The sequence below is a fragment of the Dermacentor albipictus genome, chromosome 8 (assembly GCF_038994185.2).
Source record: "Dermacentor albipictus isolate Rhodes 1998 colony chromosome 8, USDA_Dalb.pri_finalv2, whole genome shotgun sequence".
In the NCBI taxonomy this organism is placed as follows: Eukaryota; Metazoa; Arthropoda; class Arachnida; order Ixodida; family Ixodidae; genus Dermacentor; species Dermacentor albipictus.
This window is the reverse complement of record NC_091828.1, coordinates 80,963,051-80,982,593: the sequence shown is the minus strand read 5'-3', so window position 1 is coordinate 80,982,593 and position 19,543 is coordinate 80,963,051. Positions and strand designations below refer to the sequence as shown.

At 45.4% G+C, this 19,543-nt stretch overlaps 1 protein-coding gene across 1 annotated transcript in view; it reads left to right on the top strand.

The window, feature by feature from the left end:
* The window catches only part of LOC135898604 (cytochrome P450 3A28-like), a 44,392-nt gene that overhangs the window by 12,819 nt on the left and 12,030 nt on the right, over window positions 1-19,543 (top strand). Inside the window, exons 3-9 of the mRNA XM_065427653.2 lie at window positions 2,543-2,639; window positions 2,902-3,027; window positions 6,806-7,049; window positions 7,548-7,678; window positions 10,899-10,974; window positions 12,367-12,448; window positions 16,458-16,566. Coding sequence (XP_065283725.1) covers window positions 2,543-2,639; window positions 2,902-3,027; window positions 6,806-7,049; window positions 7,548-7,678; window positions 10,899-10,974; window positions 12,367-12,448; window positions 16,458-16,566 — 865 coding nt within the window. The remainder of the gene's footprint in view (window positions 1-2,542; window positions 2,640-2,901; window positions 3,028-6,805; window positions 7,050-7,547; window positions 7,679-10,898; window positions 10,975-12,366; window positions 12,449-16,457; window positions 16,567-19,543) is intronic.

Sequence of the window (19,543 nt, the reverse complement as noted above, 5' to 3'; positions counted from 1 at the left end):
TAGTGTGGCATCAGTCGACTTGCCACATTGCCGGCTTACATAATAAATGAGTGGGTGAACACCTTTGCAGGCCAGCTGAAGTAATTAATGCGCTTGGTTTATTTAGTGCGATTATTCTATACGAGCTACATAGTCTGTACATATACAGATAATCCAGAAGAACAATCTTATTCTGGCAAAAAAAGACAACGCTTTAACGTGAGCGAGGAGTGGGGATTTACTTATGATACGAAGAGTCCAATTGCCTTAAATTTTGTGATGTCATTGTCGGTCATACGAGCGCAGCATAGTTTAAGGTAGAAGAAAACAGTCAATGATAGCGGAACGTGTTAACCTGGCAAGGAAGAGTATATATCGGTGTGATAGACCAGTGGTATGGGATAATGTTTTCATGACGAAACTGACATGTTTGTCCCTAGTCATATATTTTTTAAAAAATAACCGCCTCACGTTTCTATATGCGGGACAATTTTGACTGGGGCGCCTTCTGTTGTAAATTGAGGAAGTTGGAAGAGCTTATTACGTGCATGGAAAATCACGGATTTAGTCTTAGCGGCGTTGACCCCTACATTAGCGGGACACAGAGTCGCCTAATAAACATTTTAAATTTGTTAACTATTGATTCACAGTATGTCTATTTACGTCAGTTTATGTCCATGTGGCAATACGGTTTTGCCTACCAAAAAACATTTGAAGCAGCTACTGGCTATGACGACGGCGAAGAAACACTTTTTCTGCGTTTAAGTAGTCATCGTTTTCAGTAGAAAAACACATAATATTATACATATTGTTGCTACTTTTCGATGTAGAAAAAACAATATAGCACGTTATAAGCACATATTGGCTATGACGCAGATGTACGAGACACAGCACAATGGGATAGCGATAACTGAGTTTTTGCACAGGTCATGGAACACTGTGTATACATATTATATATATATATATATATATATATATATATATATATATATATATATATATATATATATATATATATACCTTTTATTTGTCACGCTATGCATACACAAAGGTTAGGCGACTGCCATGTCTACCAAGACCTGCGGTGTGTCTTCAAATAGATTGATAAAATTAGGCAAGCCAGCGCCTGGCTGTAATGAAGACTCGCCGGATGTTTTGCCGGGCTGTAAAAACTGACCCCCTCAAGCCTTAAGCAGAGCAACGCGCAGGCTCAGGATTGCAAAAAAAAGAAGTTAAAATATATAAAAGACAAACTATAGGACGCAACCTGCGAATGATTTCTACGCAACTGCGTTTTCTCAAATTGAGAAAACATCTGCGTTGAGTACGAAACACGCCAATAAAATGAAGAATAGCGTAGCAGAGATCAAATGTGGAGCACTAATTATGCTACAAAATTTCATGAAACGCGTGGCATCCGGTGCCATTGATCTGTAAATTTCTACTACATTGCAGTCCTGAATGCATGACCGAGGACCGACATTTCTTTTATTTTTTGCTATCCAGTTTGCTGCACTAGTAGGCTTTCAGCTGAACAGTCTAGCGGATAGTAATTAATCTTGGCCGACAAATTATATTCCAACCAGGCTTTATCAGAGAAGCACTGCAGCTTGGACCATTTCACTCAGTGGAACAATGAAGGGCACGTTTTTTGCGATAGTCAGGGGCAGGCTTAAGTGACAAACAGAAGTTTTTTGCAAGGCTGATGGCCAAGCAAGTTGTCCCCACGTTATGTGGGAAAAATGACGCTCACTTGAAAGCTTGCGCACATAACAAAGCTCTAAGCGCTTCATCTTGTGCAGTTGAGACAATTATATCGACAGTAAACACCAACGCACTTTACAAAGCACGAATGCACGAGTGCACTCATTAGGTGAGTACCTATGCGCTTGGTTAGAGAATGAGGCGAGGAACGCTGACGTTTCACTCATGATTTTGGCGGGCGTATATCGGTAAAGCGAGAATATATTGCGAAGTGTATGTCTGTACATTTGAAAGGCACATGTAGTATTGCGATTACGATGAGAAACAAGGATCAGTAGCTGTGCCGATCCGCAGAAGTCGAGAAAATGTTTACATATACAAGTATACCGAACCAAAATTCGGCGTATATAGCATGTTAAGGCAGACATGTTTCAAATCCAGGCCATTATTCTTTTTATTTGAACGTCCCAATGTAATACACAGTTGTTAGACGAGCCGCAGCGGAGGTGCTCCGGTCAGTCCTGGCTCGCGTGATTTCTCTGACGTGCAGCCAGTGTCAGGGACACGCGCGATTTCTTTTCCGCACACCTCTATATCTCACGCGTTGTCAGTAACCGAACCCGCTACCTAGGGGTCAACAGTAGAATGCCATAAAAACTTAGTCACTGACGCGTGTCGAGCATCAACCACAGAGAAGCATTCTGGGACGCTAATTCTCGACCTACTCACAGCTTTTGCTTTCGCCGTACTCTCTCTGGGCATACCGGCCACCTTTATATTGCTGGCTCGATGGGAAATTTCTAAGCGTCGCACCTATTGCTCTCGACAGTCGTAACCGGCGTGTCACACTTCTTTGCAGCTATTACAACGGCGTCATGCCTGGCATCGTTCTGCGAGACTTTGAATTGATGAAGCGTGTCTTCGTCAACGACTTCCACTATTTCACGGGACGACAGGTGAGATGCGTCGGAACAAAATTATTGAAAATAATTTTCTGCCGATAAGGTTTCTAAACACAAACGCATGCGCAAGATGGTCTTCGCTGAGTAAATCATCAACACGCCGACTTTAAACATTACGCTGCAAAACGCTGTGGCGATTCATGTAGTTCGTTTCAGTGAATGCTGCGTGCTAGTGCATTTTCATACGAGCTACAGATATTTCAGTGCAAAAAAAGATGTGGTCGTTCAGTCGTTCTTGCGTTCTTCGCTTCGGCAGATCATGACCGTCGTTTCGAAGAATCTCCCCCTCAACGAAGTTCGACTTACGAGAGTGGCTGGCGACGACTGGCGCTACTTGAAAAATATTGTGCTTCCTGCCTTCAAGACCAGCAATATCAAAAAGGTGAGCGGGAAAGTTTTCCCAATTTATTGACCCATTTTGATTGATTCGTTGATTGATCGATGGGTATATTGATCGGTTGATTGACTGACTGACTGAGTGATTGATTGATTGATTGATCGATTGATCGATTGATTGATTGATTGATTGATTGATTGATTGATTGATTGATTGATTGATTGATTGATTGATTGATTGATTGATTGATTGATTGATTGATTGATTGATTGATTGATTGATTGATGTTAACGTTTCAAAGGAACACAGCGCGCGATAGTGACAGCTGATGTAACTGAGTGTTCCGGATTAACTCTGACCAACTGAGGTTACCGATGCCTCAGGTGAGTTTTCTGCGAGTGGTGTTTAATCGACGTATATATGGAAACGGGTTCAATTTTACGGTGTGTTTCAGGTGAAGGCCTAGTTCTTCTGATGGCGATTTTGTTCAGTGCCACCTTCTTGATGAATATTTAGTATGTGCTAACTTATACTGCAAAAGACATATTCTGGGGTGTCACGTGCCCCAACCACGATATGACTATGAAGCACGCCGTAGTGGAGAACTCAGTATTATATTTCGATCACCTGCGGTTGTTTAACGTGCACCCAATGCACAGTGCACGGGCGTTCTCGCAATTCAGTCGCATCGGAATGCGGCCGCCGCGGCTGATATTTGATCCGGCGCCCTCGGGCTTAGCAGCGCGATGCCAAATCCACTGAGCCACCACGGCGAGTACGGGGAAACGTAGCCATGGCCAGCTCCAAGGTGCTATCATCAAAATAGCATGTACCAAAAAAAACATTCAGTCATCCTATACTCGTTTCTGTGAACGTATACTTATACAGGGCGTTTCAGCGAAAACTTTCAAAGAGATTTCAATGGTGCCTGTGGCAGATATCACAATTGTAGTTCATGATCTGGTCTACTCGAAGCGGCGGACAATATTTGCACAGAAAATGGAGATGCAAAATCGACTAATTAATAAAAATTCACTCATTGCGGTTTTAACTAATTGCATTATGGCCCATATTGCAATTTACAAATTCTAGCCTTAGAGTTCGCAAGGGGGATCCACTTGGAACAAATTTCTAAGATGACACCAGTTTCGAGATATAAATTCCAGAACATCGCGGAGAAATGCAGTCGCGTTCCAGTTAATTTGTTAAAAAAGCGTAGGTTCATGCACTTAAGCACCAGAGTAGCTGGCACGCCAATGCATTTCTCCGCAAAGTTCGTGAATTTATATCTAGAAACTGGTGTCGTAAAAAGAATTCGTTCTAAGTGCATTTGGCCTTGCGAAGTCCACTGCTAGAATTTGTAAATTGCAATATGGGTCACAAGATAATTAGCTATAAAGTTAATTAATAAGTTCTTGTTAATTAAACAATTTTGCATTTCGATTGTTTTGCGCAAGTAGTGTCCGCCGCTTCGAGTAGACCGGTTCATAAACTAGAATTGAGCAATCCGCCACAGGCAACTTTTCAAAAATTTTGAAAGTGTCCGCTGAAACACCCTGCATAGGCTGTGAACCACAGATGTCTGCTCAGAACACGATTCCCTATGCATTCAAAGTGTAGTCGATAAGCATCAATGAAGGTACAAGACGCGTTCGCGTGCAAAAATAATTTCAGTTCGCGCACGACGTGATGTCCGCGCATGTCTGCGAAGGGCACTGAGTTTGCACTCAGCGCCTCTAGTGTCCCAACGCTTAAGGCGCGCCCTCATCTATCGCTTTCCGTGTTCTGTAATGTACACACACGTCATTCGGGTCCTTTTCTTGCTTGTTTGTTTTTGTCTGTTACGTCCCCATGAGTCGACGCCGTGATCCCGAAGCTTTTACCGGTCAGGCTGGCGAAAACTTTGCCTTCGTGGCGACATCGCTCAATGAACTGCCCGGCGCCGTACATTAAATAGCGAAACAAACACGAGACTTGCCGCCATATCAAGCCATTAAAGCAGCAACGTACTCCCAAATAGAGAAGACGGGAACATAACGCAGCATGGGCACACCCCTACTTCTTTAAAAGACGAGGAATCCAAGCCATCGACTTTCCCCACTCGTACTAACTGTTACTTATGGGCAGGGTAATTTGCTAACATGTTATTTGCTCTCCTAAGTCATATGAATATATCGTGCTCTCCGACCATCCATAGAGTAAAGCAACCATGCTTGATAGGTTCTTTCGCTCATTCAATTTCTTTCTGCCTTGGCTGTTTGTCGGCTGCTTGTTGTCCTTGCTTGTTCTTTCTTCTTCTGTTGCGACAGCAATTGCACGGACATTCCAGCCGAACTTCCGCCGTCGTCGGCACTGCCGTTTTTGCCGTGATGTTCCGCATAAACTCCAAATGCAGTAACATTGCGGCCGCGCGCCGCATGCTGCAAGTGCGAGCGGAATCTTGCGAGGTTGAGCGGTGAAGGGCGGTGGCTTGATGCGGTGGTGTATTCTCGTGCTCGAAAGGGAGGAAGCCGGGGAGAGTTCGCGCCTCCTCCTCACGCGTGCAAGCGAGGGAGTGAGGAGACGTGTGCTCGCTGGGATGGGGGGGGGGTTGCAGCGGCAACCTCTCAGAGCAACTGCGGGCTGTCCAGAGGGCCTGCGACAGAGCGGACGACCACGATCTTCCGATCCCGACGTGGGTGCGGCCCGCGACGGCTACGGGGACTCCCTGAAAAGGGAGGTACCCTAACGCCGGTTCCTCAGGACCATTAATAAAGTTCTTTGTCTGTCTGCCTCCTCTCCAACTCCAGCGATGATGACTGAGCGCGGCCGCGCGCGCCTCCAACCTTGGAAGTAATGTGCGCTGGGTTCGAAGGCTAGCGGACCTGAGATGGCTGATGGCCTCGTGGGCGCTGTGTTTTCGCGTGCCAACTTTGCACTTAAGCGAGCGGCAGTGCGAATCGCAATTCTCTGGCCGTTGTTGCCTCTATTCACCACGGCAGCGTTGTGACAGCGAGTGTCAGCGGTGATCGAGTGTGCTGTGTTCTTGTTTGTCTGCGCGCACGTGACAACGCGATCGTTAATTCAGTTAGTACGCGAATGTCTAAACCAGATTATGTAGCTCATAAAACGACTGCCATTACTTCCGTATAGCTGTCTAATAGTTTGCTATCGCAATCAATGCTTCACCTTTCGGGCGACGCTGTGACTTTTTTCTTCTTCACGTTTCTCCTTCTCAGCGGTTCATTTTTGATGTTTCTTGGGAAATGCAGCCCTTCGATGACCTAATATTCGAGGCTCACACCATTTGAAAAAACTGGCTGTGGGTTAGCTAAGGTTAAGCCCAGGATGCGAAGCATACTAGCCTTTATATTAACGCGACAGCATTAAGGAGCTCGTGTCGCAGAAAAGTCGGTGTCGTCGGCGTCGGCTCAGGCGTGCGGCGCTTGCTCAGGCGCACATTTCGTTGTCGCGCCGAACGCTGCGTTGCTCGACGCTCACCGCGTCCGATGCGGGGCGCGTAGTCGCTGCGCCGTAGCAAAGCCACCTAGAAACAGTCTCTGTAGCAAGCCGCAACCTTCGCTTCTCATTCCAACGAGCAGCTCTGTCTCCAGGAGGCATCTCACCTCGTAAGTGTCTAGCAGAGGCAAGCGCAGCTGCTTATATACCGCCGCGACGCCGCGAGCGACGGCGCGAGTTGGAACCCCGTTTCTCCTCTGTCGTGACGTCATGGTGTCACGTGGTATTGAAGGCGACACCGCCGCGCCTGAGGAGCTGGGTTGAGCTCTAGTAATATGCTTCGCATACAACAACGGCTCTGTCTCACGTTTGGGCTATGTTCCAGGCCTTTCCGCTGGTGCGCCAGTGCGCCGAGGAGTGTTTCCGGGTGATGGACCTCAAGCTCGCCGGATCCGACGGCTGCGTCGAGCTGTTCGAGCCTTTCTGCAGCATGGCCTGCGATGTCGGTCTGCAGTTCTTCGCCGGCGCTCGCACGGACATCCAGCGAGACGACGAGGCTGCGCTGGCCCTCTGCAATGCGGCACGCCACAGTGTCGGCCAGTTTGGCGGCGTTGCTCTTTTCTTGCTCAGTGAGTACTTTATTCAGGAGCCAATCATAGGTGGCATTTAGCAAAGCCACGAGTTTGGCGTAGTTGGTGCACTTTCATCATTGTTCTTGAGCTCTGCGCGCCACAAATTAGCGAGCTAAAATGTGCCCAGATTAGGGAGGATAATAGAATCGGGCACAACGGACCGCTAACTACAACTGGTTAGACACAGGGCGCGAATTAACAACGCTGTCTCCTTTAAGCTCCATGGCTGGCGAGAGGTATTTAGACTGCTTTGAATTTTGGCTGGCTTCAATTCTGGTATTACAACATGTCCACTAACGTCTTTTATTTAAGAAGATACAAAGCGAGAGTTCCTAATTGCAATTCTGTTGCTGATTATCGCACAATATTGATTTAATAAATAGTAACCACCGTATTGCCAAAAACACGATGTATAACACAAGCAACTCTTTCTAGGAAATCGGGAACTGCACCAGAACTTCAGCTATTATCATTTTTCTTTTGCGTCACTTCCAGATATCCTACCAGACAGTCCACTATTGCACAAAATGCTCATGGGCGTGCGGTCTCTCTTCACTCAGCTGCCTTCGGACGAGATGATGGACAGGATGCTGCCCATCATCAATCACCGCAGAACAAACCCTGACGTAAGTTATTCAGGTTCTTTAAAGACACAATGTGAACCTTCTTATTATGGGCTATTTAGTAAATTCCAAGTGTTCTTTACGCCACAGTTAAATCGTGTGGTTAGCTGACTACGTAGGCACTACACTGTGAAGAATAAACCGGTTCGAAGCGTCGAGTGTACAAAAAAAAAGCCACTTTAAAGCCTCCTCATCGCTACATTGACACAGGATTTCGTGCATTGCAAACTTTTGTACTGAATGCTCTACTGCAGATGCACTACTTATGCAGTTTAGCAAGATCATCAAAGAGGGAGTTGGTCTTGACATGCGAACTCTTTTGGGGCACTTTCGCTTGTCTGCTCACTTGCCCAATAAGTCCGGAGGTGCTTCAAGATACGTCGACACGGATCAATAGAAAATCTAACATATTGTGGGCAGTTATAAGCTATACATCGTCATCTGTACATGATCATCATCATGTGGGGTTCATATGGGGTTCTTCTTCATCGCTTGTTGGGTTCGCTCTTTTGTGATCCGTGCTTTGGGCGTGGTCGGTTCATCGCATCTCCGACGCGTGATAAACGTCGTGATAACTGCTGAACCACAATATAACGTTCGTAAAAGGTAAAATGACATAATCATAGCACATAATTGTCATGGCCACAATGAAAATATTGTACCAACTCCTCTGAGGTAGTGTTCACTTAAACTGCAACATATAGTCGCTGTTGAAGGAGAGCAAGGAATTACATTGCATTTCGTCATATATTGAAATTTTGAACCAGTATTGGCAGGGGGGTTTAAGTAGAGCAATTTCGGAATGGAAGCAGATATTGACACGTGTACTTGTTTATCTTTATTGAGTGAGCTCGTTTCACCGTCCAAAAAATGTTATCGCTCAGCACAGCACGCGCTTGCATGTATCGGAAGTTTCTCGCAGGGCTCGGTCATTTCGCCAGTTCTCTTTAACATCGCGATGATCGGGCTAGCCCAGAAACTCAACGAGATAGAGGGCATCCAGCACGCCATGTACTCGGATGACATCATGGTCTGGGTAAATCAGGGATCATTGGGCCAAAAAGAAGAAAAGCTTCAGAAGGCGGCAACAGGCGTCGAACAATTCGTCAAGGAGAGAGGCCTCGCATGCTCAACCGAGAAATCAGAAATTCTGAGGATTGTAAGGAACACAACCAAGGAATAGATAGAAGTATATCTGGAAGGTCAAGTCATGCCAGAGAAGTACATAATACGCATCCTTGGCATGTGGATCCAGAGCAGCAAACGGTGCGCACACACGCTAGTCCTGCTCAAGCAATCGGCGGAGCAAGTCAGCAGGATGATCACGAGAGTGTCGCAAAGACGGAGCGGCATGAAGGAAGGGGACACGATCAAGCTGGTGAGGAGCCTGGTGGTCAGCAGGGTCACGTACTCACTCCCGTACCACAACATGACGCAGCAAGAGAGAGAACAAGTCGAGACTCTACTCAGGAAAGCATTCAAGACGGCGTTGCATCTGCCCAGAAACACGTCGAACCACAAGCTACTCAAGCTTGTCGTTCGACAAGCTTTAGTAGCTTGAAGAAGGCAAGTCGCCTTGAAGAAGGCAAGTCCACTTGTCGAAATGTTGGCTCCTGCTTTGACGTTGTTATCATTTTACAGCATGGCAAGTTCTTTTAGAGGAACGGAAACATGTTGATTGGCTAAATAATAAACAGAATTTAGATCAACACGTGGGCTGTCCAAATGCCACAATTTCTTATGGAACCAATGAAAAGCATTTATCTACTCCAACCGTTCGCTCAAGAACAAGTGCCTGTACAGAACAATCGCGCCTGTTAAGCAGCAGGATTATTTGCAACAGTCACCACTAGCATAAGACGTTCTCATTTAGTTATTGCTTATGGTTAAATGTCATCTCTTATGTTTGAGGAGAAACGGACATTCGACAGTTTAGAATACAAAATTCTGGAATCGATTACAGATCAACTAGTAATAACTAATGATTTAGTATTCCAAATGTCAAACATTTGCACGTACCTAATCGCTGCATTTTTTTCTCCCGAATTCATTATAATTTTTCCATTGAGTGATTTTTTAAGATGTCAGGAGTTTCTGCGTTAATCTCATAAATTTATTGGATGCGGTTTTCCTACATTCCCATATTGAATAGTTTAGCTGTGTGAGTTATTCCGGTGAAAATTACCTTCCCCGTTACATAAGTGTAAAGACATATGCTAAAATACAACTTACCTGGAGCACTTCTTTCCTTCTTTTTATTTTGTCCTGTATGTCCTACTCGACAAGGCAGTTCCTACTGATAGCTCCTAATACTTGTGCGCAAGATGTCGAGAGCCTAACGAGAAGTTTGGTTTGATGGTAAAGTAGTTATAATAATTAATGTATTACAATAATTCAGTCATTCAATGTTGTTTCTCTTTTCTAAATCTTAACAATCCTAATATTGTGCTTCAAATTGTAGAATGCACAAATTTGGTACCTCTCGTGGAACGATTATAACTAAAGCGTGATTTCGTATAGAAAGTGTGCCCCAATAATTTTTACGGTGAAGCTGTCTACTGTTAGGACTCTGGGATTTTTTTTTTCGCGTCCGCCACGTCAACAGAAAACCGACATAGCCGTCAAACCACGGGATCGATGACGATGCACGCACACTTCCACATTGATCGACGTATCTCGCCGCCAATCCCTCGCCAAAGTTCGTTGGCGGAGAATTTAACCTAGACATAAAAAAACCGGAAGCTAAGCACTGCTTCACCCGCTTCGTGGAAGACTTTGGCTTCGATTACTTCAACGATCCGACTGAACAACTACCGCACACGGGTCATGCATCGATTTAATTTTGGCCAAAGACATTTGTGTAATAAGAATGGAAAACATCTGTGTGCATATTTTCGACCACAAAGCAGCTATAGCAGAAATTCAAAGTATTAAATCAAGTAATCGTTTTCTAAAGTGCAATAAGACGTCTGTACTTGTCATGCATCCTTTTAAAGAGCGATGTGCGCAAACAGCGCACTTCATGGGATCACTGTTTGACATGTTGCGCAACATTCGGCGAAACATATCTACAGCCTCGCTGGCAAACCACCTTCACAGGAGTGGATTGGCGGAGATTCTTCGTGCTATTACCATTACCTGTTCCTCTTCTTTAGTAAAATACCCTGCTATGGACAAATGCTTTTCGTCTAATTTATGTTTTCGACATTACCTATGTCCACAGACCACTAAGGAGGACGTCCTTCAATTGCTGTTGAACTCTGAAATAGAGGAGAAAAACAACAAAGGAAAAGTGGAAGGCAAGTGCTGTGAACTGTCTACAGTATAGCTCTCTACTTATTCTTTTATTTATTACTTTATTTAAATATAATTAATTTATTTATCTTTTACGTTATTTTGGTTTCTTGTTGCTTGCGTGCTATGAAAGTGATCAGAGAATATTCAACGACGCAACTCGAAAACTTCGCTATAGTTTAATTCACTTTGAAAGACGTTTCCCTGGTTCGCCAAAAACATTTTGGTCGAGTAACATCTTCTCGAAAACAATGAAAGCAATAATGTGAGTACATTGGATTGTGCATTCGTAACCACACTGTGTTTTTTTCTTCAGCCAAAGGAGTGGGAGAAAACGAATGTATCGAAAGGCGAGAAGGTTAACTAGTAGCAGTTACGATTGGCTGCTAGGCACAATAGGAAGAGGTAACGGAATAGAAAAAGAAGGGAGTGAAACCAATGTTACCCGCGCACACAGCTCAGCGGTAGCAACAGCAACAGGCAGCATTCTCAAAGTCTATTACGTTCACTCAAGAACCTCAGAGACTTCTGCGATGCAAGCACCCTTATGTTCGCAGTTTCTTTGAAAGTAATGGCCTCGCACTTTTTGTGCTGGTAGTGGTTGATTGTCCTGTTCATCAAGAACTGTACACTTTACTTTCCTCGTGGTGTGTGAATGCCTGGTCAGGCACAGCTACATTTGTCTCGTGTAGGGCCGTTGGCCATCTAAATTGAGGAAAGCATAGCCCTTAGTAAATGTGAGGCCGAAAAATGTGCTCAACGAATGTTGGTTGAAGTTGTATGTTGTGGCCTGCTTTTATGCAACTCATAGCTCCTGATGGTAAATTGAGCGCATACACATACATAGCATCGCGATTACTGGAAATCAAATATATCGTTCTGACTCCAAGTGCGTCAACAGTAGATACACAGGAATGCAAGGCTAACAATAAGTTTCCGACTTAAAGTACATGACCGAGATATCGCATGGCACGCCATCTTACAGACACTGTTTCCTGTCGTCCTATAGACGGGGTCTCGTACTGCATGGTTTACTATAGCTGCGGCAGGCGTGGATACACTTTGGCAGTGAAAATCGCAAGCGGTGCAGACGTCTGTTCGACGTTCAAGTCGTGGCGTTGTTAGCCAACTACATTGTTTCTATTGCATTCTACGCCTTTGTGTAAGTCAAGTGACGTGGTGGAGCGCGTAATTCGCATTTTCTAATGCTAACTACATGTTCACTACAGTAATGTAATACACAGCGCTCAACTTTGGCTCCTTTTGGTGTGCGGTGATTTGGCTGTTTAGTCCGCGCTATCATTGAAAACGTTATGCTCAATCTGGTAACGCCGAGTAAAAATCAGTCTAAAACACTGGCGGATGTCAGGTGTTTAAACACTTATGTTGGTTTGCAGGCCGGCAGTTATCGAGCTCTCTGACGGCCCACCCACTCGAGCTGAGAACGGCTTCTAACACATGCATCTTCATTATTGCTAGGTAAGCCAGGTTTTTCATGAAATGTGTCTTGAAGCAACTTCTAATTACGTAGTCTTCCTTTCTGCAGCCTTTGTACTTCTCTTCGATTTCAATTGTGGCAAGCGTACCGGATACGGCCTGGTCCAACTCGCGCAACATCCAGAAGGCACATCCGCAGCCATACATGGCTACTATTTTTTATATATCCGCGATTCTCAACCGGCGCGTATGAATTCCCTGTACAGCCCTGCTAAGAAATACGGACGGATAGTCAAGAGGTGGTAAATACACACCGAGCGACAAATTTATGCGCATCGCATCGCACTGTGGCACTCGGTGCGAGCGAAGGTTTAAGAGCCACCAAGCCAAATTTCAGCCAATAAAGCATCTCCCCCGCCACAATGGTGAACCTTTCAGAGCAAGTGGAAGTTGGATTCAGCTTTTAGACACGTTGAACCACGACACACAACCTGCTCGATTTTGTCAAAACGTACCACAGCACATCAGGGCCAGAGTACACGATGAAAGACGCACGGCGAATTCCCGCCGAGAACGACTCCCTTAACTTTATCTGGTCTCCGGCTGGTATAAGCGCGCGCTCATTCTTTTGTAAGTAAATTGTTGCTCTGTGGCGCTGCTGTTGCGCCAAGCTGCTCAAAGCGTGGACTTGCACGAGCGAAATTCGTAAGGGGGCCTTATAACCCCGTTACATGGGAAAACTATAGTGCAAGTTGAGCAAGTGCCCTTCAGTGCCCTGAGTGTCATTTTGACGGCGCTATGCTGCACAAGAAAGAAGTGTTCTTACAAATTAGTGGCGATGGTGATCGGGAGTGAGAAGGTAACACATATATTCGTCAACTTAAAAATGCGTCCGCAGAAAGAGTTTGTAGTTGTTAGAAGCAGCATTTACAGCCAACTTAAGTGCAAGTGAAGTAATTCCGTGCAACCTCCATAACAAGGTTGTTCATCACGAGCAAGATAAGACAGCAAGACTTGACCAGTGCCAGTCCAAACGACGCATAACGCCAACTTGCGCGGCCATTACAAGGCGTCGCCAAAAACAAACCGAGAGCGAGAGTAATGTCTTCCTGTTTTTTGTTTTTTTTTTTACTGCTGTCCATTTTATTACCTTGTAACATTAGTAATCTAGAAAAATGCTAGTAAAAATTGCTCCTGTCTTGGCTTCAAATATTAGTTTAGTTATTTTTTACTCAACACAAACGAGACTGCACACTTCGCCGCCACAAACTGTGTTCGTCGAGCACTCTCACCAGCGAGCGCGCTATGCGGTGAGTGTCACTAAGCGTTCCCGTGAGGCAGGCTGCGAACACTAGCGGCAAAGTGCACCTATGTTTGCCCTTGTGACGGGGGTATTGTTCCGTCTGTCTAGGCATGCGTCCATGGCCTAATGGTTTCAGTATCGCGTTTCTGTGCTAGAGAACCGGCCCATGACCAACCATCGGAATATCTCTCGTGGCTCGATTTCCACGAGTTCCGGGGTCGCGGCCCATAGAAGAAAGTGCACACCTGCGAAATTGGTTGCAGTTAGACTGTAGTTCCCAAGGGCAGAATTCGGTCTGAAACAGCTTTAGAAAACGGCACAGTCTATTTAATTTCGCCACCGCTTGATATTGAGCTACATTTTCCAGAGTGCACTGCAGCGGCTATCAGTGGAGGCAGTGACGACATGCCAACGAAGGTGAAGACCGCGATGGCCATGATCACTGGGACGCTACCAGCGCTCAGTAAAACCATTCTGAAGACCGCGTTTTGATGGCGTTCTAGTTTTAGCTTTTGATAGAGAAGATAGGAGTGCAGAGTTCCGAAGCAATTTTTGTGCGGTAGTGAACGCCGCAACTTAATGGAGTGTTCAAGAGAAACCTTAAGTGCTACTCAAGCTGTGTCTGAGCCCTGAGATTCCTTTGAAACGTAATAACAAATTATTAAAGTATTAAAAGCTATCTTGCGTATTTCTCATTCAAATAGACAACATCTTATGTGCGCAGTTTTTTAAACGAATGGTTCGTAAATTTTTTTTTGTTTCTCGCATCACCTTACACCAGTTCCTGATTGGAGGCCAGCTATCAGCTTGCAGGACTGCGGTGTTCACAGCAGACGGCGTGGTGCAGCGACCCACCTTACCAACAGCAGCGGCGTTCAAGTAGAAGTAGTGAGCCGGCAAACAAGGACGGTATAACGTAAAACTATTCCAATCTGTTTTAGAGCGCAGTTCTTTGGGGCCCTGTTCTGCATTTCGCGTCACCGTCGTGCCTCGCCGTCGGCCTTGCCGTAGCCAAGGTCGTCATCCGCGCGCTACTCTAGCTGCGTGCGCTCTTGCCGCTATCTGTCGCGCGCGGTGCGAGTCTTGTTGAGTCTTGTTTTCTCCTTGTCCTCCAAAGTCGGATCACGGGTTGTCGTCTGTCTTCTTGCCCGCTTCCTCCGTGCAGCGCCGTTGCGGTGACTCTCGCCGCTACCGTCCACTCTGCTCTCACCGTCTATTCTATCGCTGTCGCGGCACTACCGCGGTGCCGGCGGCAGATGCTCCTTGCCGCCTAACGCATGATCCTCCGTCTCCGCGTCATGTGGCTGTACGGCCCTCAACCGTGTCTCTCCCTTCCCCGTTTGGGGGACGCGTTTCTCAGTGACATCTGTCGCTTATGGCAATGTTTGTGCCTGGCTGTCCTTCTCCCGCCTCCACTCTTGCTCTATACCTACGCTTACCTAGTGCAGTGCCGTTGCGGTGACACGAAAGACTATTATAGCGTTTTGTCCCCTTACTTCTACTTCCCATCCCAACCTTGTGCGACCAAATTGAGGCCTGTCAGTGAGTGAATGAGCGTGTGACCTCTACTCAATGCCCCTGCTCTCCACCCGTTTCCTCATTCCGCCTCAGACGAAATGTTAAATAATAATTGCCAATCTCCCTCCCCCTCTCCGCGGTGGTGACCCACAATAAGATGGCGCGTCGCCGGAGTGTCGGCTCGACAGCAGCGGATCATGGTGTGCGCTGCCCAATCGGAAACGCAGAACCGCCTCCGTTCGGCACTGCGTGTTCTGTATGTGGTAGCCTCTCGTTGAAATAAGGCAGCAGCTGTTCTCATAGATCGTACTACCAAGAAGCCTAATCGTCGGCCAATTTCTCAATTCCAAACCTAGCACTAAGCGTCCGTGATTGGTCAAAATGGCTCGGGTTCTTACCATGTGGGTGTGGCGCCCACCCATATCGGCTGGATCCAAACCATTCTGACCCATCAGGAAGGGCTCATCGCCGATTCAGAATAAAAAGCAGATAGGAAAAATATAAACGTTGCAGCTTTCCAGACCTCTTTACTCCGTTCAATATGTAACGGTCAACGTTGAAGAAGGTACGCAAGAAGTTCGGTCAAGAAAAGTTATCACTCTGCGCATTCCTTCCACACTTACACGTGCGCCAACAGCATTCGCTCGCGCAAGCATGCAGGTAAGGCTCCTCGCGACGGATTGGCAATAAAGAACCTGAATAGAACGACAAAAATAAAAATGATCTAATTCAACGAATTAGCAGCCATATAGCTCAGTGGGTTTATTTCTAAGGATTAAAACTTGTTTCATTCAATACTGAGCTTACATAAGCAATAGTTGGGCACAATTATGGTCACAAGACCAAATTATATCCAAGTACGAACCAAGCCACTGCAAGAAGTGTTCGTAGCTTTCACAGCGCTGACGGCTATGTTTGGAACGAAGTAGAGTATTTCCGGAAGCTGCGCCAACTCGCTTAAACACCTTCAGTGTATTTGGTGAATCAGTTGCCAGAATGATTTAGTTGTACGAAGAAGTTTTTCTTCAACTATTTGAACAACCGTGAGCTTTCGCACGTCTCTTACTCGCTCGAGCTTGATTCCGAGAAAGGGGAAATTTATTCATTTCAACCAACGAAATGGAGTTTAATTATTTTCTTCTTCACGTACGTCAGCAGCACTGTTCTATCGCCGCGTTCACTGCGAAAATGCGGTGAGCACGCTCCTCGTAATTTCCCTCTTAACTGCAGCATTGACGCCGTAGCTTCACCACTGGCCTTCACATCGTACCTGCTCGCTGAACATCCAGAAATTCAGGACAAAGTTCGGGCGGAAGTTCGAGCCCTAATTGAAAAAGAGGTGAGCGCATCTTCCTACTCACACTCCTTATATTCTTCGCCTAATAAAAAAAAAACACTGCATTGTGGTGGAAAGATAGTGCCGACTTGGAGTCTGGTTGTTCGCATCTCTGTCAGCTAACTTCTCTGTGTGTTTCTTCTCACTGTTTTCTCCTTTATTACAATTAACTCTGTTCTGGCTTTGTGAAATGGGTCAACTAGCCCTGTTTTCTTCAATAATTACCTTCCCTGACTTTTCTCATAACTTTGAATTGTTTATGTCAGTAGCAGAAATGCGGATGTATAAGAACGATACTGATGCAGCGAACCACCTAAATTTTCTTTCCGGGACACAATACTTGTTGGCTAAATATCTCAGTCACGTCAGCGAAGTGTCTGGTTATGTCATTATGCTAGTCACTTCTGCAAAGCTCGATGGAACATATTTGCGCAATCTGCTGCTCATAACTGAAGTGGTGACATCAGACGCTCCTAAATACTATTCTGGTAGGTGTATAATGAACTAGCTTCTTCATAGTTAAAAAGCCTGCTAAGAGGTCTCTAGGAATAAAGGCACTAGAACTGTTCGTAAAACATATGCACACTGAAATTGTTAGCACTCTTAACGTTGTTAAAGGAGTGTTTTCTTTTGTTTCATTACAGCCTTTATTACACCATTTAGCGCACGTTTTTCTCGCACACTTCATAATAGGATGTGACCGAAAAACTCAATACAGGTTAAAAATTAACGCCACCTAAGAAAGGGCATTGATACACGTACTAGTTGCACATTCGCTATTGCTGAAAACTGCATTTACATGACGTTAGGTTACAAGTGTAACGAAGGCAGTTTCTGCAATTCAGCATGTTTATTTATGCAAGGTGTCTGGTGAAATGACACAAATTTACTTTCTGGATAATTTATAGCTGCCACTATTTTAAGAGCTGAAGTGTGGCGTATGTTTGGAGAAGCGGATAGGGTGCCTGGTTTCCACGTCAGCTCCTGAGTTCAAAATCCCCCTCTGTGCATTCCTTCCATAACCTATTTATGGATTAGTTACATGTTCTTGAATTCTGTTTACGACGCCGTGCTAATACACAGCCAGTAAACTAAAAAATATGACACTAATACAATGTGCTGAAGGCAGCATTTTACATTCATTTCGTTCCCGCTTCAACCAAACACGCCTCCCCCTAAAAGCTAAGAGTGTTAATAAAATAAATGTGCTTGCATTACACTGACATCCCAAGGGTGCTCCTCTGGCAAAAAATTAACGCCCTTAAGTGTGTTAAAAGTTATAGTGCGTACCAACCAGATTCTGCTGTTGCCCGTCATGCGGCCGTCATTATGCCCGTCAATATGCAAGTAATGGTGCCCGTCAATACGCCAGTAAATATTAAATTAAAAAAGGCAGCCAGCTGCAGCGATTCCTCCGGTGGCTCCGAGCTCATTCACTAGAAAGGGGCGTTCACCTTGAAGGCTGCCACCTTAATTTTAATCATCTGCTTTCTCCCTCCCACAATCGCTCTCTCCCACTCCGGGGGATACGATGTGATGTTACTTCATACGTTGCTTTGCTCGTATAAGTAATAATTAGAGGGATTAGAGCTGGCAACGCCCGAAGGAATGAGAAGCCGTCAAACATGTTTATTCTCGAGCGAAAAAAAATATTGTAAATAGGACTGTAATGCTGATTTTTTTTTTAGTAGGCACGCAGGTGCGAGTAGTAAACAATCACAGACAAATCGTTTCATATCGGGAATGGAGGAATGTAATGGATCCGCTAGGTACCCCAGGCGTAGGAATTGTCTAATCTTCACCATTCTGAAGAGTTCAAAGGAGTGTAATTACGAGGATCACCACTCTCCACAATGAAGTAGAAAATGAAAGAAAGGTTCCACTCCGCCACTCTGGTCCTTAAATGCCCATGGCTACAGTGCTACGTGATCAATATTTGTCTTTTCACTGGCTCTTTTCTGTCGCTGGTACCTTTTCTCTTTCCTCAGTCGGTCGGTCGGTCCATCTATCAAGAAATTAGTGAAAAAGTGCTTTAAACTTTTGTCGGGATTTGCACCTTGTATCTGTGAGGTGTTCTCATATCTTGAAGGAACATTGTTTTAGCTATGCCTGCAACAGAAGCTTTTTTTTTTTACTTCTTGAATCGCGACCTGTAGAACTCATTCTATTCGTGTATCGCTGTTATTCAAGATCATTTTATGTATTATCTCCCTTTATTTCTATCATGAATGTGTGTTCTTTCGCTTACATGTCAAATCAAATTAAACCAAACATTTCTTTAGTTTTTTTCAAAGCATGTTTCCAACAAGAAAGATAGGCAGAAAGGGGTCCCAAGTTCACACGACCATACCGGGTATTGTGCGGGCTGCGGTCTTGTACATTGACACGTGAACTCGGTTATCTCTTACGAGTGAGCGCTTTTACCGTCAACGAAATGTTATCGCTCAGGGCAGCACGTGTCTAAATGTATCGGAAGTTTCTAGAATGTTATCGAAGCTTCTATCCACTGTCTGTTGACGCCGAACCTTGTGTAATCTGATTGCATGTATGCGCGACGCGAATGGCGTAGAACTTTGAGGAAGGCATGTGGGTCCCAGCGATTACTCTGGCACATTCGACGACTGATCTATAAAAGCCCACGCGCTTCACCAACGTCCCCTAGATAGCACAAGGCCTGTTCACTCCGATCCATGACGTCAGGCTACATGGCCCGAAATTTCCATTGCCAAGGCTGGCGTGACGAAAGCGATGATGTCAAAATCCCCACGGCTTACACGGGAGCATCGCCATTGGATTCTATGGCAGTCGGGCCAGGTAGCACGACGTCATGGATTGGAGTGAACAGGCCTTGTGCTATCTAGAAGGTGTTGGCTTCACCCGCTGATCAGATTTTCGACGATCGCCGACCGTGTTCGCCGCTATCCTTGCGCTATAAGTGTAGCCTGTTTTTGTGGGCACAAGTTCGCACAATAGAAGTTAA